At 43.8% G+C, this 24,534-nt stretch overlaps 1 protein-coding gene across 1 annotated transcript in view; it reads left to right on the top strand.

Moving 5' to 3' along the window:
* Positions 1-229: 229 nt before the first annotated feature.
* The window catches only part of LOC126235996 (esterase E4-like), a 150,415-nt gene continuing 126,110 nt past the window's right edge, over positions 230-24,534 (top strand). Inside the window, exon 1 of the mRNA XM_049944993.1 lies at positions 230-496. Within this exon, the coding sequence (XP_049800950.1) occupies positions 272-496 (225 nt within the window). The 5' untranslated portion in view covers positions 230-271. The remainder of the gene's footprint in view (positions 497-24,534) is intronic.

Genomic DNA, 24,534 nt, shown 5'->3' with positions numbered 1-24,534 from the left:
GACCGCGCACGTAGTGGCGAACTGACTTGGAAGATCGGCCGGAGACGATCGGTCGTCGGCGGAATCCACCGATATCGGAGCCACTGTGACTGCAGCCCAACAAGAAGACGAGAAGCGCTTGATTGGAGCGGATTCGGTACAAGTGGTTGCGGAAGGCACCGCACCGCGCAGCACTGTCTAGGAAGAACCGGCTGGACACGAAGCAGCGTGGTCTCGCCAGATTACGTAGCAGCAGCGGCGGAGGCGGACGAGCGGCAGTGTCTCAGCAAACATGCTTGGGGTCGGACGAGCGGTGGCGGCCGCCGTGTTGCTGTGTATTGTCGGCTTGGCAGAGGAAGACGCCGATGACGCCACCTCGACGCCAGCGTTCCCGGAGGTGCAGACGCCCTTAGGCCAAGTGCGGGGCAGCATCCTATGGTCCTTGGACGGACGGCAGATATTCTCCTTCCGAGGAGTGCCTTACGCACGGCCACCTGTTGGCGAGCGACGTTTCAAGGTACGCAGCTTCTGCGCTACGTGCATCACATAAGCGAGCTATTCTGCCTACCGAGGTTTCCTCGGCGTGGTTGATCGGTGGCGTACTTTCAAGAGGCGTTCCACCATGCGTCACCTCATTTCATGGATTCTGCGGAAGTACGTTTTGACGTCGAGGGGAAGGTGGCGTCACGTAACCTGTTCTAGTATAGTCTGTTTGTTGGCTGTCAAGAACTCTTCTCGCTCCGCTTTCTTACGCTGGTGGATTGTGCGCTTTTGCTACTTGTAAATCGTTGCTCCATTGCTCACCTCTCCTGACGGTATTCCCCCGTAAAAGCGACGCAACGTCTGAAAAATAAATAGTGTTAAGATTTCATGCATGGACAACGAGTCTGCACTTTGCGTAGTTAGAAATATAAGAAAAAAACTCTGTAAAGTTCTGTTGTACGGAAATGGTCTCGACACTGATGTTGTAACCATCAGTATTTGGATGGAAGGGAGGGGCGAACATTTTTCCTTTATTTCTCAATTAATGTCTAGTGTGAACTGCCTTCTAAAATCAGTTTTTCTCTCTTTTTGTAAACTCTGGTTAGAGCAAATGAACGCCATAAATTGTTTGTACAGTGCTATTCTATTTCTCTTCCGTGTGTATAATTTATAGTCTTCATCGCCGGCCGCTGTGGCCGAGCGGTTCTACGCGCTTCAGTCCGGACCGCGTGACTGCTACGGTCGCAGGTTCGAATCCTGCCTCGGGCATGGATGTGTGTGATGTCCGTAGGTTAGTTAGGGTTAAGTAGTTCTAAGTTCTAGGGACTGATGACCTCAGAAGTTAAGTCCCATAGTGCTCAGAGCTATTTGAACCATTTTGAACCTCATCTACTTTTTCATTGCTTCCCATTTCTCCTATTCCTTTTCCTACTCTTTCTTTTCCTCTTTATTCTATCATTCTGTCTCCTCATTTCTTTCATCCTCACTTTCATCCTCATTCTCCTCCTCATCCATCGTTCCACTTTCTCTCTATCCTCCTATTCCTGCACCTCCTTCCTTTTCTTCCTGTAGAACGTCTCCTTTTCCTCCTCACACTTAACCTTAACATCCTCTCCATTGTCCTCTTCTTTTTTGTCTTTCTCATACCTGTTCATAAACTTCTTTATTATGCCATTTACCGCTTGTCATAGTACTCTGTTTTCTTGATTAACCAACATATTTTTACTCTTTTAGTACGATTTTTTAAAATTGCATTGGCAGTCTGTCAGGCTGCATTCTCAGTAGATGCTCATTCCATATTCTTCTGTCTTATTTTCTTTTTATAGACTGCCTGGCTGGCACTGCCTTGTAGTAGGTAGCTACAGTACTCTGAAGAAGCTGTGAGCTATAGCAGCAGTAGTATGGTAACTGTCATGGTTTTAACGAGTGGACAAGCTGTAGCAGAGAATGTGGAAACATGAGTCAACCAACTTAAGGAAGGGGTTAGAGGGAGCCTCTAATTGCAAAGTGATGCTAGCTATCACAGATAAACAAACACTGATGACAAACCCAGGACATCCTGATTAGGAATTAAGAAAATGACAAATAATCATCTGCTGGAACAATAATAATTGTTCTCAGTCCACAAATTTGCACTGTAAAACACATAAAGAAAAAGAAATAAATGCAGAAACTCAAGCAAGAATACAAAACAAGTTTTAATGGATTTCTGGCAAAAATTAGATTCCCAACACGAAATTTCAGAAGTATTGCTGACAGATAGCAAGAAATCCCAAACAAATTAATTCGTCAAAGAACACATTTTGCAGAAATTATTGAAACTAGGAAAAAATTAATGCTACTAAATATGTATGTGATCTATCATGCTATATAGTGAGGTAGAACGAAATATGAATGCAGATAAAGCAGTAACGTCCTTTAGAATTAAGAAAGCGAGAACGTCTATAAAACAATGTACACATCAATTAAATATGTGTGGCAGCACACAAGGGTTAGAATGATAGATTCATAATCTGTTACAAATGCCTTCCACAAACAATAATACATAATCCCTAAGGGATCTGTAACTCTAAATTACATAAAAACGATAAATTCAAGATAAAGAAAGCTGTATGCAAATATAATTGCCCGATGTGTGAGTATTAATCAATAATACATTTTGTTTTAGTAAGTTCGAAATTACACGGACAATTAAGTGACTTGAACGTATACAGAAGCTACGACACAGCATCAGACCATTTCCTCAACATCTTACAGGTACATACCGACACTGAACTTTACAGGGCAAAACTACCATAACCATAGAATGGCCAAGAAGTTTGTAAAGAGTATTGATTATAAGAAGTAGCGAGATGTTATAGCAAAAAAGGTTACTAAAAGACTGATAGAATGATAGTATTCAAGACAATACTGAAGATGAATCGTGAAATACGTCAAATGCAGTAGCAAAGCAGCTAATGGAGCATTAAGATAGAAAAATAAATATCATACGAAACCGGATTTAAATATTTGGTTGCCATAACTTGAAGACACGATGACAGAGAAGCAAAGGGCATACTAGAAGTACAATACAAACATTGGTGCAACAACCACGGTCTTTCATCAAAGGAAAAAATATGCAAAAGGACTGCTTAGAACTGCTACCAACAAGATCGGGAGCACAGCATCAGAAGGATACAAGACAAGACTATGGAAAATGATAGCGTATAAATTCCCAAAAGCCCACAACAAAACTGAACGCGACGTAGTCCATTTAAATAACATCAGAGAACCACAGTGGATTACTGATTGTAAAAACAAAACAAAAAATATTTCCACAGGGGCTAGTTAGGATAAATGTTTTTATTTCATTCTGCAGAATAGATATCGTCTCTAATGATCTCACTGTCGATGGGACATTAAACACTAATCGTCCTTTATTTATTTGATTGTTTTTTGAAGAAGCAATCGGATTCTGTTTTCAGAAGTTTGATGATAACTAGGTCCACACAGCCTTTGTGAAATTTGTAAATGAAATGATTTCCGCTTTTGAATGTTGAAACATTACCTATTGCGACTGTAATTTCGACATGTTGTCGTTTTAGAACTGCAATCGCAATAAATAATGTTTTCACAGCCAGAAGTGGAAATCATTTCATTTAAGTATTCGGTATTGTTTTTTGTCGTTATTATGGCCTGACATGCAGAAATGATTTTGTCTTTCTTGGAATTTATTGAAGCAGTAGTGTCCGACTGAAAGAAATAAATCATTATAAAGACCTCTGGTACGAAGTGAGTATTAAGCAGAATGAAAAATAAGTTACTCCTTTCTTGTAAATGGATAAATAATGGCAGTGGGAAATTCGTACACCGGTAGGATTCGAACTGCATAAAACCACATGACACCACACCTCAGTTGCGGAAGCAGGTAGTCAATCATCGAAAACAACCCAAATTATTGAAAAACTAGCTGAGAAAACAGCAGTATTTTATTAGATCCCAAAAGAACGCATGAGGTCTGTTCAGAAAAGTCAACAACATTCGGGATTTCACGTCAGTGGTGTGTTGGAGCGAAATGTGGTTGGCATCCCTGCTCACGCCTATGTTTGATGTGTAACTGCGAGAAGTTTCACTCTTTTTTGTCTGTTAGTTATTGTTGTGTGCTGTATTGAGTAGAACGTTGTCGCAGAGTTTGCGAATTTCGAGATGGCAGAGTTAGAGGACCAATGCGTTTGTATTATATGTTTCGTGAAACTCAAGAACACCTTTACAGAGACGCATAAAATGAAGCAGGAAGCCTACAGTGATGAGTGCTTAAACCGTACCGGGTGTTACGAACGATTCATGAGGTTTGAAAATGGCCAGACGAAAGTTAAAGATGACCATCGTTCAGGAAGCCTCTCGACGTCTACCGACGATACTCATGTCAGGAACGTCAACGAAATTGTGCGTGCCAATCGAAGACTGACTGTCCGAGAGATTGCAAAAGAACGTAACATTTCAGTTGGATCATTTCATGAAATCCTGACACAGCATCTTGGAACGCGGAGATGTTCCCTAAGAGAATCATAACTGGTGATGAGGCGTGGGCTACGATTGTGATGTAGAGACCATGGTTGAATCTTCAGAATGGGTCGGGTAAGGTTCTCCAAGACCAAAAAACGCTCATCAGGTCATGTCAAAGCCATGCTGATAGTTTTCTTTCACTTTGAAGGATAAGTTCGCCATGAATTGGTGTCACATGGAACACTGTTAAGCGATGGTGCTATTGGGTCGTGTTGCAACGCGTGGGAGAAAATATGAGAAGGAAACGGCCTGAAATGTGGCGAGACTCTTGATGAGTTTTACATCACGATAACGCACCGGCACATTCATCCCTGTTAGTGCGTGACTATTGCACAAAAAGCGAAACCACTGTGCTGCCACGTCCACCGTACTCTCCAGACCTGGCCCCTGCGGACTTTTCTTTTATTTACGCAGCTGAAAAGCCCATTGAAAGGACAAAGATTTGCAACGGGAGACGAGGTACAAGGAAGTTCGTAGACAGCGCTTAGCACTATCCAGCGAGAGGTGTACCAAGACTGCTTCCTGAAGTGGAAACGGTGTTGGCAGTGGCGTATCAATTGTGGAGGAGAGTATTCCGAAGGAAACCATGCACAATAAGTAGAAGGTAAAAGTAGAAAAATTCTGTGGACAAGCTTCCGGAGCCGGCCGGGGTGGCCGAGCGGTTCTAGGCGCTACCGTCTGGAACCGCGCGACCGCTACGGTCGCAGGTTCGAATCCCGCCTCGGGCATGGATGTGTGTGACGTCCTTAGATTAGTTAGGTTTAAGTAGCTCTAAGTTCTAGGGGACTGATGACCTCAGCAGTTAAGTCCCATAGCGCTCAGAGCCACTTCAAAGTTCCGGAATTTTTTGAACAGACCACGTAAAAGCAGCTGTATTTGTATTAATGACTAGGAATGACTTTTTAGTTGCGTCACACGGTTTTTCTATTAATTCCAGATTGACACCTTTTATTCCTCATCTCTGTCACGAGTTGAAGGTTGAAGATATGTTCTTCTCCTGTCTGCATGCGCATCGTTTACAGAGGCGACGGACAGAACGTGAACAGATGAGTATGTTTTCTGCGTAATGACTGCGTGCTGCGTTCTGAGTATCAGCCAGAAAGTAGTAAACCTTGTAGCATTTCACTTGAGGAAGGGTAAAACTGTACTTGTCCTCGTCCCTAAGGTCGAGTTGAACACCACCTTGCCACACTAGGCCCGGTGACTATGCCCGCGTCATTCTCTTAAAATGCTCCGGCCATGCGTCGGGGCTTCCCTAGCACCGCGGGAAGTCACACTCGCCAATTCCACTGTCAGAATCCACACGAATACTGGCAGTGCGCGGCGCGAGAGGCGCACTACGCCATGTACTGTTCGACCGGTTTAATCGGAAACGCTTATTAATTCTCTGCTCTGCTACACTATGAAATCGGTCTGTATAAGGATCGCCATCTATCTCTGATCCGCGAGACAAGGTTAAACTGCTCACAATTTCTGAGTCAGTGATTAAAAGCTCTGTAGCTAGCTAGCTATCGTGTTGGTGTACAAGTTCGTAGTGCTTTTCCATGCGTTTAATCAACACAACAGATGCAGATAACAGGGATTTCAGCCATGAATAATATATTCTCCTTCACAATTTACAACAATCTGCCAACGCTGGTGTAATTTTTCGATTCACCATTGTAGAAATCACGTGGTGTTGGTGCGAAGAACTCGTCGCGCCATGTTCGGACCACACTTTTAACAGGGAAGGAAGTTGCTTGAAGGTTGTTCGATACAAAACGGAAAATGTGGAAGTCTAACGGCACAAGGTCAGGTGATTAATGTGGGTGCGGAATGACTTCCCAACCCAACTCCTGTATGGCGTTGTTTGCTAGTCTAGCAGAAAGCGGGCGGGCGCAAAGGTGGAGTAGCATCACTTCACTCAGTCTTCCTGCTCGTTGTTCTTGGGCTGCGTCTGTAAAACGCCTCAGTTGTACACCACACAAAGACTGTTTCAGCAGATGGGTAACATTATCTTTTGTGAATGCGCGCTGGTCTTTGTACGAGGAACTGCTGGTTTGTTTGGGCTCAACCATTCCTTTCTCTTCCTTATGTTAGCACATTTCTCGACGCCAGTAACGAAACAGTATAGGAATGGTCGGTGTTGTTTACGAGCCGGTTGATGACGAGCAAGCAGAAATGCACATATGACCAACCACCGATTTATATGATTTTAGCACAGAACATGCGGTACCAATACATCCGATTTTTTAACCTTCCCCATTGTATACAAATGTCACACAATGGTAGAATGATCACACTTCGTGACATTTGTCATTTCTCGAGTACACTGACGCCGACCATTGAGGATTAACGTATTTAAATGATCTTCATCGAACCCCGACGCACTTCATGGACATGGCGAGTCGCTAGTATTCAGACCGATTCTCCTTAAAACGAGAAAATCATTTTCTTGCCGGGCTCTGCCCAAAGGCGTTATCCCCGTATATGGCGCAAATGTTTCTGGCTGTTTTCGCTGATGTCACTTCTCTATTGAATTCAAACAGAAGAATGCGTTGAAAATGATTCGATTTGTCCACTTGGCATTCCAATTTCTAGCGTCCACAGCTCCACTCACTATCCCCAACAAAGTGATAACATATAAAGTCAAATAGCGACAGTGACTACAAATAAAAATTGACAATACTTCTGCAGGGGACTTTCAACGACTTGTTGAGCCCATGGACCGTCTAAGTGCTGCACTGGACCGGGCAAAATGTGGTTCGACATGATTTTAGGAGGTATTCCATGACTTGGGTCGCCTCAGTGTAATGTCCTCATGCTCTTCTCTGAGACCTCCGATCAACTCCACACTCATTAATCCACAACATTTGCAGAAAAGAACAGGAAAATACTTAAGTAGAAGTCGATGCCCGCGTATGGGACTGCACTTTCCAATGATTCGTAGGCTTTCCATACCATTCGTTCATCACGAAAAGATGAAAAATTCCAGACTTTCGAAATGATAACCACTTTAAAACGCTAACAGCGCTCAGGGGGCTCACGACTTGTCACCTCAACAGCACGAGGGCTGATGGCCGATTGGTCGATTTAAACAGCTACAAAAGTTAATCATTAAGTTATTCAACATATAGGTCATTCAGCCAATTAGTAGCAGGTGCAGAACGCAGAAATTCTCGTTGCACTTTTCATGCTTATGCTTACAGCGCTTACGTAAGGCGCTACCTTCTGAAAAGACTTAACGTATTTTTCTGCCGCAGGTGTTGGAAACACTGGCCGTCATGGGGGAAATTACTCCTCCTGAAAGCCAGCCAAGTAGTCTCCATCCACAACTCATTTAGGAGGATTAGAGGAAGACTGGCGCATGTGCTGCAGCCCGAAAAAAGCCTACTTCGCCAGTACCCGACCCCGAAGTAGACAATAGCCAAGGGAATAGCACATAGGCTCTGCCAGGAATTAGATGTTAGTCTCTTCCCCTTGACCAAACACACGTAGCCAGTTATAGATGGATCTACAGCTTGCCGTGGACTGCGAACGACGGTATAAATTGGCATTTTTACTTTAAGCAATCATTACCAGAGGTGAAGGTCGCGGTAAACGACCGAAAATATGCTAGGACGGCTGCGGATCGACTCCCAGACTCTTCGTTTCACAGTCTGGTACTCAGCCACTGGCCATCAAGCGACATCCGACATTATAGACTGAGAAAGCAAGAGACAGTGTGTCGTAGCTTTCTTTAAGTTTTAAAAGAAGCCGTGAAAGTACTAGGGTCATCCCAAAAGAAATGCCCAACATTTTTCTGTTATTTATTTAATTTTTTTTTCAAAGCCCCAATATTTGTTCTAAATCTCTGCCATTCACGGACGTCATAGAAACATTATTGCTGCTTGAATTCAAATGTAATGCAATTTGTTTCCTCCAGCCATGCTGTAGCGGTACTCCGTCAAGATAACAGATGCCCTTAATGTTCGTTTGAAGCAGCATGCTGTTATATAGTTTCTGTGTTGTGGTAACGAGACAGCGACATATATTCCCCAAGGGATTGAAGAAGACGTATAAGGACGACGCTCGATCGCAGTACAGTTAGTCGTTGTGCCAGCAGGTTATCTGGCGAAAGAGACAGTTTCAATGTGGTGTCTGAATGTCTGTGGAGGAATAGTAGAACATTCTGCCTCAAGGGCCGGAGCCAGAAAAGATAGTGATATTGGACGAACGATCTGAAGCAAACTCGACGTTCTATCTTGTCGCAAAGGTGTTCCATGGGCTCTAGGCGGGACTCTAGGCAGTCCAGTCTATTTCAGGAATGTTGTTCTCCAGGAACCATAGCCTCAGAGATGCTGCTATGTGAGAGGGATGATACAATCAGTCTTCCTATCCGAAGTGTAGCCAGTACAGAATGCTATAAAATGTGTACAATTCCTTCTGCTTTTAGCGTTTTCTTAAGCATCATAAGGAAACCACACCCTAATTACGAAAAACACCCCCAGAATGCAATACCACCTCCTCTGTACTTTATTGTTGGTACCGCACATGATGGCAGGTAACGTTCTCCGCGCATTTACCAAACCCAAACCCTAGCGTAGGGTTTCCACAGGGTACAGCGCCATTCAACACTCTAACTCACTCGTTTGAGTCATCCACGTCGTTCTTCCCACCCCCTCAAGCATCATTTAGTACTGATTACAGAAATGTGTCGCTTATGAGAAGCTGCTCGCCCATTGTACCCTATTCTTTTTAACTCCCTGCGCATAGTCACTGTGCTAGCTAGACTACTGCTACCGCTTCGGAATCGACTGATTCCTTTCGCTCGTGTCATGCGATTTTTTACGACAACTCTCCGCAGTGCACGACTATACTGTTACTCTCCGTCAGTACATGAGGCCCGTCTGATCTTGGTGTACCTGTGGTTATTCCTTCTCATTTCCACTCCGCAGTCACCTCACCAACAGTCGATTTGAGCAGCTTTAGGGTGGTTGAAATGTCCCTGCTGGATATGTGCTCAGGTGTCAACCAGTGAACAGTCCACGGTCGAAATCACTGGGCTCTCCTGATCTACTCATTCGGCCGTTACTGCTCCTCTACTGACAACAAAATGACTCTGAGAACTATGGGACTTAACATCTGAGGTCATCAGTCCCCTAGAACTTAGAACTACCTAAACCTAACAAACCTAAGAACATCACACACATCCATGCCCCAGGCAGGATTCGAACCTGCGACCGTAGCTGTCGCGCGGTTCCGGACTGAAGCGCCTAGAACCGCTCGGCCACAGCGGCCAGCCTACTGACAACACAGCATTTGCCACCTCCTGTTGTGTGGGGGGTCCGCTTCACGTAACATCCGGTGGTCACTTATGTAGGGCCCCTTGGATACTTTTGATCAGATAGCGTATTGTCCTGGACTTAAATTACACGTAAATCGTTTCTATCCGCAGTTCTGACCTACGTTTTCGGGAGGTTTCCCTTGGTTTTGAGGCAAACGCCGTAACTGGTACTCCTCTTCCAATATTCCCAATTGGGCCTCCCTCTGCAGCACTACCAAGTCGAATGGTATCTGGCTGCGAAATCACTAACTCTCCAGGGGCTCTTTACTCGAAGACACCGCTCTAACTATCGGGAGAAAAAATGAAAAGTAGCCAAAAAGCTCAGTTACAAATAACATACAACGCTCGTTAACTCACCTTGTCACCTGCGCTTTTGTAGACGTAGATGGACTAAAAATAGTGCTATGAAGGACAAAAAAGTTCTCGGTTCACCTGCCGCATCATATTCTGATAAAATTCCAAGCTTTCGATGATAGACTTATTCCTCGAACATATCCGCATACTCTACACTTCCCACCACCTTGAAACCCTTCATCCCTGGATGCTCCTCTCCTCTCCAACCCCCGCCCTCTGCCGCACCTTCTCCTTTGTGTCCCCCCTACCCTCCACCTCTACACCCTTCATCTCCTTTCCCAAGGTGGCTTACGTCAACTCCCCCTCCCAGATGATGCCCTCTCTCCCTCCATTTATCCCTCCTATCAACTCTGATCCTCACCTCCCTCTCCCTTCCTCTGTCCTTTTCCCGGGCTCCCTCCCCCGCTTTTCCATCCTGTATTTTCCCTGACTAGCCTCTCTCTGCCTCCCTTCTCTCCCCTGAGTCCTTTTGCATTTCCCTCCTCTGCCTTTCCCCATTCCCTCCCGCGTCTGCCCTGCCCCCCCGCCCCCCCTTATGAGTCCTCTCCCTCCATCGCCCCCCCCCCCCTCCTTTCGTTTTTCTTCTCGCCCCCCCTTTTTTTCCCCCTCATCTGTCCAGGTCCCCCGCCCCTCATCTGCCCTTGGCTGTGGTGTGTCATCTTCGTGCCGACTTTTTAGTGCAGTGTTTCCAGTGATTGTTAAGTGTTGAGCGTCTTTTCCGAAGTGTTGCGAACGGGCATCATACTGTCGCTGGGTGAGATTTTTACATCTCTTGTGAACAGAAAACAGACTGTCGCCGTGTTTTTTAATTGTCTGTCTACTATTTTACTTGTCTGCTTCCTGTGTATTTTATTAGCATCGACCGAGCGAGGTGGCGCAGTGGTAAGACACTGGACTCGCATTCGGGAGGACGACGGTTCAATCCCGCGTCCGGCCATCCTGATTTAGGTTTTCCGTGATTTCCCTAAATCACTCCAGGCAAATGCCGGGATGGTTCCTCTGAAAGGGCACGGCCAACTTCCTTCCCCATCCTTCCCTAATCCGATGAGACCGATGACCACGCTGTCTGGTCTCCTTCCCCAAAACCAACCAACCTATTAGCATCGACCACCTTTTCTTTTTCAACTTTCCACAATTTTCCGCCGTTTTAAACTTTAAGTCACCGTTTTATCGCCTGCTTTTATTGTTTCTTATCTTCTAATGTTTTAAAAATTCTGTAGGCTGAAGAGCAGCATAGGCCTACTAAGCTGCTGCCAGCCCAGCCCGCCCCCTTCGGGGGAATCGAAATTAAATAAAGGAAAAAAAAATGATAGACTTCATCATCGTCGTCAGGGTCTAAAACTGACTGTCGTGAACTGGCAAGGTTCCCTCTTTTACTCCCACAGGACGGCATCCGACTGGCTGGACTACGTGGCGCCCTCTATGTCCATAGATTTACTTCCGCTCTCTGTCTAGATTTACGGAAGGGGTGGAGATGGACGGGAAGATACCTTTCTTAGATGTGCTGATCGAACGGAAGTCAGATGGACGATTCGGCCATTCTGTCTACAGAAAACTGACTTATACAGATCTGTATCTCAAGGGGCGTAGCTTTCGATTAGATTAGATTAGTTTTTCGTTCCATAGATCTAAGCTGGGGAGATCCTCGTGGATGTGAAACATGTCTTTTTTTTTAGCTGAAATAACAATGCTAATAGTATGAATATATACAATACATCATTTGTTTCTATTAAAAAATTCGTCAATGGAGTAGAAGGAGTTGGCCACTAGTAAGTCTTTCAGGCTCCTTTTAAATTGATCTTTATTTGTAACTAAAATTTTTGTGTTTGCTGGCAGATTATTGAAGATGAGTGTTCCTGAGTAGTGGACCCCTTTTTGAACTCAAGTAAGTGCTTTTAAGTCTTTGTGCAGATCATTTTTGTTCCTGGTATTATATGTATGAACTGAGCTGTTTGTTGGAAAAAGAGATATATTATTTAGGACAAATTTCATTAAGGAGTAAATATACTGAGAGGCAGTGGTTAGTATACCCAGTTCTTTGAAGAGGTTTCTACATGACGTCCGTGAATTTACTCCACAAATAATACATATTACACGCTTTTGGACTCTGAAAACTTTTGTTTGACTTGAAGAGTTACCCCAAAAAATTATACCATATGACATTATGGAATGAAAGTAGGCAAAGTATGCAAGCTTTTTCATTTTTATGTCGCCTGTGTCTGCTAATACTCAAATTGCAAATACAGATTTGTTAAGGCGTTTCTGTGGTGTGCTCCTCCCAACTGAATTTATTATCAAGTTGTAATCCCAGGAATTTAAGACTGTCAACCTCTTCTATTTGCTCTTCTTCATACTTTATGCATATGCTGGGTGGAAACCTCTTACAGGTTCTGAATTGCATGTAGTGAGTCTTTTTAAAGTATAATGTCAATGAGTTGGCTTTAAACCCTTTATTGATATCCATGAAAAACACTGCGCAACACTGCGCCGACGCGGACTCTTCGAGTATTTGCTGCATTAAATAATTATAAAAAACGTTGTTATTAAGCTGTTTTTAAACGTTTACAGTTGTTATAAATATAATCTAAGTGTTGTTAAATTAGTAGGAGTGTTAGTGAAGTATAAAATAAGATTAAACTGGGTAAGAAGCGTATTTTTCTTCTCGCGCCTGTAGCACGAATCCTAGGCCTAATTTCACGCGTGCGAATCGTAAGTAAGCAGTGAATTAAACTTATAGGTAAACGTTTCCTGAGGGTATAAATATAGTATAAGTTTGTTACATTAGTGGAAGTGTTAGTGAAGTGTTCAAGAAGATTAAACGGGGTAAGAAGTTTATTTTCCTTCTCGCGCCTATAGCACGGATTTTAGGCTTAATTTCAAGCGCGCTATCGTAAGTAAACAGTGACTTAAACTTATATGTAATCACCAGTTTTTTTATTCAGTAATCTTTCAATTTATTTTTATCTGCTTGAATAGTTTCTTGGGTCCTTTGTATACGTTTTAGTCAGTACTTAAATCAGTTTATACGATTTCTGTTTTTACCATGAGTGAGAAGTGTGTGACATGCCGTAGGATCATTAGTTCCGGGGTGTGGTGTGATCGGTGCTGTAGTTTCTTTCATTGGGGCGAATGTAGTGGCGTGGGAAATGGGGACATAAATGAGGCTCACCAGTGGTATTGAAGGATCTGCAGTAGAGACAGGAAAATACTGGAACAGGAAGGGAAAATTGCAACTCTTCAAGCTGACTTAGACAAGGCAAGGGAGGAACTGGACAGGTTAAAGAGGGAGAAGGGTGAACAGAGGTGGGAAGTGGCAACAGGTAAAAGGGGGAACAGGGAAAGGAGAGCATCAGACAGCTTTGTCATAAATCTTGAAAATAGATTTGACCTGTTGCCTCAGTCAGAATCGGATGAGCCTCATGTAGCTGAAGCTGTAGAAAGGGCACAACAAGCTTTCAAGGACTTGAAAAAGGTTGGGAAATTTGTAAATAAAAAGAAAGTTCTGTTGTTAGGTAGCTCCCATAGTAGAGGTGTTGGTCAACTACTGCCGGAAAATCTAGGTCCAGAGAACCAGGTCACAAACTTTTTCAAGCCTAGTGCAGATCTGGATAAGGTAACGGAGGATGTAGGTTCTTTATGCAAAGATTTCACGAAGGAGGATGCCGTGGTTATAGTGGGTGGCCCGGGAAATAGCATTGACAGAGACTCTGAATATTCCATAGAGAGTGACCTGGTGAAGATAGCATCAGCAACGAATCATACGAGTGTGGGATTTGTGTCTGTGTTGAGACGACATGATCGGCCTCATTTCAACTCTTCCGTCAGGAGGGTGAACTTGGAGTTGGAGTGGCTGCTTAGGACGGATATAGGGTCCCATATTGGTTTGATTCCTGTGGATGCTGTCGATAGGTGGGACTACACTAGGCATGGCCTTCACCTCTATAGGAAAGGGCAGGGAAAACTATCTGGGTTGATTGCAGAAAACGTAAGGGAGGGGGGGGGGGGGGGGGGGGCACTGTCACAAGTGGTAAAATACCAGCGGTCACAGGTGTCAGAGGAATGCCTTTTTTAGGATAGGGCAGGGGGAAAGAAAACGAGTTTTAAGAGAGATTGGCAGACACACTCAGTTTGAGAAAACAGATGAACAGGAGTCAGATTTTAGAATACAGATTCCATTTAAACAATGTTTAACAGAAAGTAATCAGAAACTGCCAGTTCATCTTCGCCAAAGCAGTTATAATCCCATTAGTGCGCAGTATCAATTATCTTTATTACACCAGAACATTCCGGGACTCAGAAATAAAATTGATGAACTATTCATTTGTATTGATGAAATGAATTCATCTAACCAAATTGACATAATCTGCCTCTCTGAACATCAAGTGACCACTGGCATAGATATGTTAGACATTTCAGGATTTAAGCTAGCTTACTACTTCTGCAGAGTAGATATGGATGGAGGATGAGTTGCCACATTTATTAAAAACTGCCATAAATTCAAGAACATTGACATTAATAAATTCTGTTTAGACCAGCATCTAGAAGCATGTGCAACAGAAGTAGAGTTCCATAACAGATCCTACATAATAGTAACTATTTACTGAGCACCTGCAGGAAATTATAATCTATTCATAAATCATCTAGAAGCTCTTTTGGGTTATCTAACAGGAAGAGACAAAGAAATTTTGATTGCTGGTGACTTTAATACAGATTTTCTAATGCAATCTTCCAGTAAACATTTACTGCATTTAGTAATGTTGTCTTTCAATCTAACTCACACTGTAAACTTTCCAACTAGGATCACTAAATCCTCAAGGACAGCCATTGATAACATTTTTATAGACAAATCAAAGGAACAAAATCATATCATAAAACCTGTAATAAATGGACTATCAGATCATGACATGCAGCTCCTTGTTTTAGATGTAAATTCTGAGCAGATTATCAAGACTGCTACGTCTGAGTACAGGAGAGTAGTCAGTCAACCAAAAATTGAGTGTTTTAGAAAACTGCTCAAAGATATGAACTGGAAAGATGTTTATAGTGCGCATGACATGAATGAAAAATATAATACATTCATGAACAATGTCAGTACCATGTTTGAAAACTGTTTTCCTCTAAAAGTTACTCAAATTAAACAGAAGTCTATAATAAAACCATGGATTACACAAGGAATAAAGATTTCCTGTAAGACGAAAAGGAAAATGTATCTGTCGACCAATAATAGCTCCAATACTGATGATTTAGCTAAATACAAGGAATACTGTAAAATATTAAAAAAAGTAATTCAGACATCTAAGCAAATGCACTACGAGAAGAAGATAGCAATGTCAGGGAACAAAATAAAAACAATATGGGATATAGTGAAAGAGGAGACTGGTAGAACCAGAAAGGAACAGGAGCAAATAGCATTAAGGGTAGATGACACATTAGTAACCGATGGGCATAGTGTGGCAAATCTATTTAACAAGTACTTTATATCCGTTACTGATAGAATGGGATTGTCAAGATCAGTAAATAATGCCCTTGAATATCTGAAACTAGCCTTTACACATAGCTTCAGCTACATGAATATGTCACTCACTTTACCAAAAGAAATAACTTCCATAATAAAATCTTTGAAAACAAAGCATTCTAGTGGTTACGATAAAATAACAACAAAGTTAATTAAGGCATGTTCTTGTGAGTTTAGTACAATTCTAAGTTACTTGTGTAACCAGTCAATTATAACTGGGACATTTCCTGACTGGCTAAAATATGCAGATGTTAAGCCTCTATTCAAGAAAGGGGATAAAGAGATACCATCAAACTACAGACCGATTTCACTTTTGCCAGCATTCTCAAAAAGTAATGTACAGGCAGCTTCTCAACCATCTGACCACAAATAACATATTATCAAGAACACAGTTTGGATTTCTGAAGGGTTCTGATATCGAGCCTACAGTGAAAATGTACTTAATTCATTAAATAACAAATTACAAGCAGCAGGTATTTTCTGTGATTTGTGAAAGGCATTTGATTGTGTGAACCACAACATCCTTTTAAATAAATTAGAATTCTATGGTGTCACGGGCAGTGTTGCAAAATGGTTCAAGTCATACCTAGCTAACAGGAAACAAAGGGTATCAGTACAAGGGACTAGTGAAATAAGTCATCAGTCATCATCAGAATGGGAAGAAATTACGTGTGGTGTCCTACAAGGCTCCATCTTAGGGCCATTGCTTTTTCTTGTGTACATTAATGATCTCTCATCAGTTACACTGCCAGAAGCAGAGTTCGTTTTGTTTACAGATGACACAAGCATTGCAATAAATAGTATGTCGAGTGTAGTTCTAGAAAGATCTGCTAATGCTATTTTCATGGATATTAATAAATTTCGCAACCCAGTTCAGAAGACAGCTGTGCAGAACACATTAGCACACGGAGCCAGAACTATTTCGGACACGGACCACCTCGGTTCCGGTTCTGAATACGGTGTTCAGAAGGAAATGGTATTCTGCCCATGACATTATATCAACGCTATTGAGAAAACCAAGACGCGACGCCATTCAAACAAGTCGAGAGGACCAAAACACAGCGCACGTTCTATTCTGCGATGCAACAACTAGCAAGACAGGTAGAGTCCTAAACAGGCAAGGAGTCGGCCAAGAGATTCTAGGCACTTCAGTCCGGAACCGCGCTGCTGCTACGGTCGCACGTTCGAATCCTGCCTCGGGCATGGATGTGTGTGATGTCCTTAGGTTAGTTAGGTTTAAGTAGTTCTAAGTCCAGGGGACTGATGACCTCAGATGTTAAGTCCCATAGTGCTTAGAGCCATTTGAACCAGGCAAGGAATCAGACCACTCTCCCGGCCACCCAGAAAAATTAAAGAGATGTTGCAATCGGTTAAAGATAATATCGAACTAGGAGTGCCGGGATTTTTAACACTCCATGGCAGTGTGGCAAGAGTTACGTGGGCCAGTCTACACGGACGCCTACCGATCGTTGCGTCGAGCATCAGCGTCACCTAACATACAGACTTTTGGCTAAATCGGTGGTGGCAGCGTAAAGCCTGTTAAATGAGCACTTGATTTTGTTTGAACAAACGAGAATACATGCTCACGCATCGACCTATTGAAATAAGGTTTCGTGTAAACAAATTCAATAGAGACACCGGCCATGCACTTAGCAACGCATGAAAGCGTGCACTTGACAAGGAGAAAACTCAGAGGAATACTTCTCGCAGTTCACCCCTGCTGCGATGGGTGGCACTGCAAGCAACGCTAGATAAAGTACGCACGCAGCGTCTATGGAAGTAGAGCGCGCCACCTCTGTAGGCGTCATCATCATGTAATCCAGCCAATCAGATGCCGTTCTGTGGGTATAAAAGAGGGAACTTTGCCATTTTACGACAGTCACTTTTAGTCCCTGAGGATAACGATGGATTCTATCATCGAAAGCTTCGAGTTTTATCCGAATCTGACGTGGCAAGTGAACCGAAAAGTTTTTAGACAAATATAGTTGGTTGGTTGGTTGTTTAGGGAGAGGGAACCAAACAGCGAGGTCATCGGCCCCACCGGATTAGGGAGCGATGGGGAAGCAAGTCGGCCGTGCCATTTCTAAGGAGCCATCCAAGCATTTGCCTGAAGCGATTTAGGGAAATCACGGAAAACCTTGTTCAGAATGGCCGGACGCGGGTTTGAACCGTCGGTCTCCCGAATGCGAGTCCAGTGAGCTAACCACTGCGCCACCTCGCTCGGTGGCAAACATAGTACGATTTGGTAACTGATGTTGGCAGCAACCAGAAAACAATCAATAGCAATCGATGTCAGCCTGTTTCTATTGATTTACTTAAACCCACAAGCCAGATTGGCGAGTTTCTTCTTGGAGTGCTCCTATAGAACTGTGGCCGCGCAGAAGACTTCGCCGATGGCGCCACGATCAGGCTGACCACTGCAGGGGGCCACCTCCAGTTGCGCAGCTGGCGACCCGCACGCAGGAAACCATCTTCCCCTCTCCCTCTCACTCTGCTTCCTGTCGCACTTCCTACTTACGACACGGCGCTTGCACTGAATTCGGTCTGTCACCCGCCACTCTTCACCTGTTGTGTTAAGTCCAGGAACGTTTCCCCGTGTGAGTCTTTATGTGCATGCAAGCCACACTGAACACGGTCCAAGCAGACGATTATACTCAGCTGATGAGCGTAGATAAAACAATTAACAACACTGTCACAACTGGAATCAGTCAACTACAGTATTAGAGGAAGAACAAAATGGTTCAAATGGCTCTGAGCACTATGGGGCTTGACATCTATGGTCATCAGTCCTCTAGAACTTAGAACTACTTAAACCTAACTAACCTAAGGACATCACACAACACCCAGCCATCACGAGGCAGAGAAAATCCCTGACCCCGCCAGGAATCGAACCCGGGAACCCGGGCGTGGGAAGCGAGAACGCTACCGCACGACCACGAGATGCGGGCAGAGGAAGAACACTCTGCCATGCATTCCAGAGTGGTTTTCAGAGTGTAGATGCAGGCTTTTCAAGGTCACATTTAATGGAACGTATCCTCTACCATTTGACAGGTGCTTTTAAAACACACTAGCGTACACTCAATGTGGGTGACTTTCTGCGTTTATTGGGCTATGTTCGTCCACCTCCTTCTATAGTTCCAATCTCTGCAAAATGACTATGTATGTATAAAAGCCGGCCATGGTGGCCGAGCGGTTCTAGGCGCTTCATTATGGAACCGCACGACCGCTACGGTCGCAGGTTCAAATCCTGCCTCGGGCAGGGATGTGTGTGATGTCCTTAGGTTAGTTAGGTTTAAGTAATTCTAAGTTCTAGGGGACTGATGACCTCAAATGTTAAGTCCCATAGTGCTCAGAACCATTTTTTGTATAAAAACATAACAATATCATTTCATAGAAAAAAATGTTCAAATGTGTGTGAAATCTTATGGGACTTAACTGCTAAGGTCATCAGTCCCTAAGCTTACACACTACTTAACCTAAATTACCCTAAGGCAAACACACACACATGCCCGAGGGAGGACTCGAACCTCCGCCGGGACCAGTCGCACAGTCCATGACTGCCGCGACTTAGACCGCTCAGCTAATCCCACGCGGCTTATTTCATAGAATAATTTTCACTTTGTACTGTGAATACAAAGTCTTTTGCATTCAAAATAGCCACATAATGACTTCCCACCGAGGGATGTGGCGCAGTGGTTAGCTCACTGGACTCGCATTCGGGAGGACGACGGTTCAAACCCGCGTCCGGCCATTCTGAACAAGGTTTTTCGTGATTTCCCTAAATCTCTTCAGGCAAATGCCAGGATGGTTCCTCTGAATGGGCACGGCCGACTTCCTTCCTCATCCTTCCCTAATCCGATGGGGCCGTTTGGTCCCAACTCCCAACCAATGACTTCCCGAAACATAACTCGTAGTAGTGTGGCTTGGCAACACAAGGAACTCCGTATAACGTGCCACAGCCTCTATATGTATTCTCTGCCTCTCCGTCACAAACAAATACATGTGTCTGGAACACTCACTGTGCAGGCTGTCTCCCTACCGACGTTTACTGCTCGTTTCTTATTACTTGCGTTTTTCTCCGTACTTACACTTTTGACCGTCATGCTGTTGTCGCTTATTGCACTTACAGCTATCTCCTATACCAGCAATTCCGTTCATAGTGTTTTGACCTGAACTCACTGTCCCAATCCGTCCGATTGACACCCCTGTTCACACCAACAATTCCCTCCATCCAACTCCCAGTGCTGAAGACATTATCAAAGTCATGACGATTGTCCTCCAAAACAACCATCCATTCCAACATCCACACACCCTCCAACAAATCTCACTTGCTGCCCACTCCATCTTCCATCTCAACACTCAACCTACCTGCTTCCGCAACCAAGTCCATTTCATCTCTACACACCTTGAAAATCTTGTCTAAACCTCCTCCAGTCCTCATCTGCACGAACCACTCTTATCCCTTATAACAGATCGACAGCACTACCAAATCCTTTTACAGCAATATCCGATCCCTACCTACCAATAAACACCTTTTAAGGCATACCCTGCCCCAACACAATGTCCCACCTTTATCCTTAATGAAACATTTCTCCAAACCTATCACACCATCTGAATCTGTCTTTGTATCCTACATTGTACACATAAACCCTCTCCCCTGGAGAGATGCGGAGCTAAAATGCACCACTGCAAGAACATCCCTGTTCAGTCACAACCATTATACAAAACTCCCAGTGAACACCTTATCCTTACCCTCATATTCTAAACCCTAACCACTACCTGCACCACCATCTACATCTGATCTAATCATCCCACTCACTATGCCTTCCTCACACAAAAAGACCATACCTTTTCCAGCTATATTATTGCCGCTGACCTCAGCATCCATAGTAGATCCCTCACAGAACTTCAGGGCGTCAGTTTACCGATTCCCTGCAAGGTGACATTGTTTCCATCCCACTCTACACCCATCCTGAAAGCAACACCGCCCCAACTTCCTTGGACACCTCACTGCAGAAGTCCTCGATCTGAATGGAAGTGACCACCCACCTGTACATCTCCTACAAATAACCTCGCTCCCTTGCACGCCATCCCAGTCTCTATCGAAGAATTATGCAATATTACTCCCACACCAACTAAAATGCCTACTGGGAATCGATAGAAACCTAGATAGGAAGGCGCCCCTTGACCTTTTAGAAGCTTATGATGTCCCTCATACCACACCCTTCCTACAGTGGACCTTCTCAGACGCTATATCTACCCTCATTCCTACCAAGACAATACATGCTCACCATTGCACCCTCTCCCCAAAAGCACTACTCCTCCTCTGATAATCCCATGGCATGTACTGCTCCTTTCTGCAAACTCGTCACTGGGATACACTCACAGGCCACTAACACATGCAGACTAACAGCAATTTATTAAATGCACAAAAACGCAGCATCCGGCGCCTGACTGGCAGTAACCCCATAGCTCACTACCCACTCCTCCACAACAGTCCCTTAACTGAGAATCTGAGCAAAGGTGACCACTTTGCATCCTATCTCTCCAACATCTCCATCCCTGATGACCCTCGTTTTCATTACCCTCTGTTCCTTACCATCCACAAATCTACAAACACTGCTATCTAACGCCTGGCTCCTAGCTTCCAGTGCTTGGACAACATACCACAAACGGAATTAAATACACCAATTATAAAATAAGTACTTCACAGAAAATGCAACAAATCCCCTGGTCACGACAGCATAATTTATTGACAGCTTAAAGAATGGCCCCTCTCTTTTCTAGTCTCCCTTGTAATCCCTTATACCATTGTCCCTCTCCACAGTTTATTCTCCTGAGTTGTGGAAAATCTCCAAAATACTACTATTCCTCAAACTGCCCAAACCCCCTATTGATACCTCCTCCTATCACCCCATCTGCCTCACCTCAGTGTTCAGCAGGGTCTTCAAATCCCTCTTCTCCTGACACATCCATCAACAACTGAACCAACACCACCGCCTTCCCATAACCAGTCTGGCTTCCATTCCAATTTATCCTCTGATGACCAGCTTCTGCACCTCACCCATCATGTGTCCCAACAAATCAACTCCTGTAAATTTGCTGTTTTTGTCTCTCTCGACCTAGACAATTCCTACAGCCTTGATGGCAATCCAGACTCCTTTTCAAACTCCATACCTATGCACTTCCAATTAACTAAGTCTATCTAATTGCATCCTTCGCCGGCCGCTGTAGCCGAGCACTTCTAGGTGTGTCCGTTCGGAACTGCGCTGCTGCTATGGTCGCAGTTTCGAATCCTGCGTCGGGCATAGATGTGTGTGATGTCCTTAGGTTGGTTAGGTTTAAGTAGTTCTAGGGGACTGATGACCTCAGATGTTAAGTCCCATAGTGCTTAGAGCCATTTGAATCATTTTTTCTTTTTTTTCCATCCTTACTATGTAATCGCCAATTCTTTGCTATTACTAACAGCACCAGTACGTTTACATTCCATCCCATTGCCCGAGTGCCCCAAGACTGTGTCCTCTCTCCTCTCCTTTATCTTCTATCAATGGTGATACGTCCAAACCACCCTCACCAGTCCACCTCCTTCAGTATGCTGACGACACCGTTTTCCTCACCCTCTACCCTACACTTCAGACATCCAAATGATCCATCCAAATCTACATCTTCCATCTCTATGACTTTTACCCTACCATTTACGACCGTCCTATCCAGTCAAGTAACACATTAAAATATCTTGGACTAGCCTTCGACTGTAACTAATGTGGAATCCTCACCTACTAACCATCCAACAGAAAGTGTACAATAGACTAAAATTACTAACAGGCAGGACTTGAGGATTACATTCCTCCACTATTCTCCACACTTACAAAACCTTGATCTGACCCATCCTCTGTTATGTAAATGTTGCAATGATCCCCATCCCACCAAATGTTGCTCAGATCTCTGCCCCATCAAAGTCCCTCCAAATCCTCGAAAACCATGTACTCGATCTCGCTTTTTGCGTCCCTTGACCTTCCCGCTCATGACTTCCCTACCATAGTAGATAGTTTCCCCACCTATTTCCACTTCACATTAGGGCTCCCCGTCTCTCCTCCCTACATCTAGATCTACATAGTTACCCCGCAATAGATCTGAGCAGTCGGTGGAAGATGGTTGAAGTGATCGCTATAGCAAGCAGAAATCTACAGATGACCTCAAATGTTAAGTCCCATGGTCCTCAGAGCCATTTGAACCATTTGGTATATGCTTCGATGTCTTCCTTTAATCCCATGTGATGGGGATCCCACTCACTCAAGCAGTACTCAAGCTTGGGGTGCACTCATGTTCTACACGCGGTCTCCTTTATAAATGACCTACACTTTCCAACATTCTCCCAATGAACTGAAGTTGGTCACTCTCGTTCCAAACTGACATGCTCGTTCTATTTCATGCCTTCCCTACTACTGTCCTTACATGTTCGTTCCATTTCAAATCTCCCCGCAACGTTAAGGCCAGGTACTTAACCGATGTGACTGTGTCAAGCAGCACACTGCTAATACCATATTCGAACGCTACGGGATTGTTTTTCATACCAGTCTGCACTAACTTACTTTTTCTACATATAGAGCAAGCTCCTATTCATCACACTAATTAGAAATTCTGTCCAAGTCCTCTTGTATTCTCCAACAATCACTCAACGACGACACTTTCCCGTATGCCACAGCGTCATCAGTTAACAGCCGCAAATTGTGTTCATTTATGTAGATAAAGAGTAATAGCGGTTCTATTGTGGTTCCTCTGTGGCACTTCTTGCTATACCCTTGCCTCCGATGAACACTTGCCGCACGTAAGAAGTCTTCGAGCCACTTACATATCCGGAAACCTATTCTGTAAGCTCTGACCTTCGTTAACAGTGTCACACGCTGTCCACAAATACACGAATATGGAATCTACCTGTTGCCCTCTTTCCTTGGTTTGCGGTATATCGTGTTAGAAAAGAGCAATTTGAGTTTCGAATGATCAACGATTTCTAAACCCGTGCTGATTTATGGACATAAACTTTTCTGTCTTAAGGAAGTTAATTATACTCAAACGCAGAATATGTCCAAAAATTCTGTAGGAAACCGATGTTAGGAAGATTAGTCTGTATTTGTGCCAGTATTTTCTTTTGGCCTTCTTACGAGGTGTGGCTAGAAAAAAACCGTACTAGTACTGGTGAAACAATAAAACGAATGCAGTAAGGCTGAAAGTCGCGTGGCCTGTCACGTGACTCTCGCTCCGCCTACTGCTCGAGTTTCATCTGCCTCCTGCACTCAGTCTGCCCGTGGCGTCTGTTTTAAGTAGTTGACGTTTTGTCTGTGCGTCGGAAAATGTTGAGTGTACAGAAAGAACAGCGTGTTAACATCAAATTTTGTTTCAAACTAGGAAAAGCTGCAAGTGAAATTTTTGTAATGTTACAACAAGTGTACGGCGATGATTGTTTATCGCGAACACAAGTGTTTGAGTGGTTTAAACGATTTAAAGATGGCCGCGAAGACACCAGTGATGACACTCGCACTGGCAGACCATTGTCAGCAAAAACTGATGCAAACATTGAAAAAATCGGTAAACTTGTTCGACAAGATCGCCGTTTAACAATCGGAGCAGTGCCTGAGTTAACAAGAGTTGACAAGGAAAGTGTTAGGCAGATTCTTCATGAAAGTTTCAACATGAACAAAGTGTGTTCAAAAATGGTTCCAAAGTGTCTCACAATTGAACAGAAGGAACGCCGAAGAATGATTTGTTCTGACATCCTGGAAACTCCTGTTAACTCAGACACTGCTCTGATTGTTAAACGGCGATCTTGTCGAACAAGTTTACCGATTTTTTCAAT

This window comes from Schistocerca nitens, chromosome 2 (assembly GCF_023898315.1).
Source record: "Schistocerca nitens isolate TAMUIC-IGC-003100 chromosome 2, iqSchNite1.1, whole genome shotgun sequence".
Classification (NCBI taxonomy): domain Eukaryota; kingdom Metazoa; phylum Arthropoda; class Insecta; order Orthoptera; family Acrididae; genus Schistocerca; species Schistocerca nitens.
Note: the sequence above shows the minus strand (reverse complement) of the source record. Positions and strands in the feature narration are given on the sequence as shown.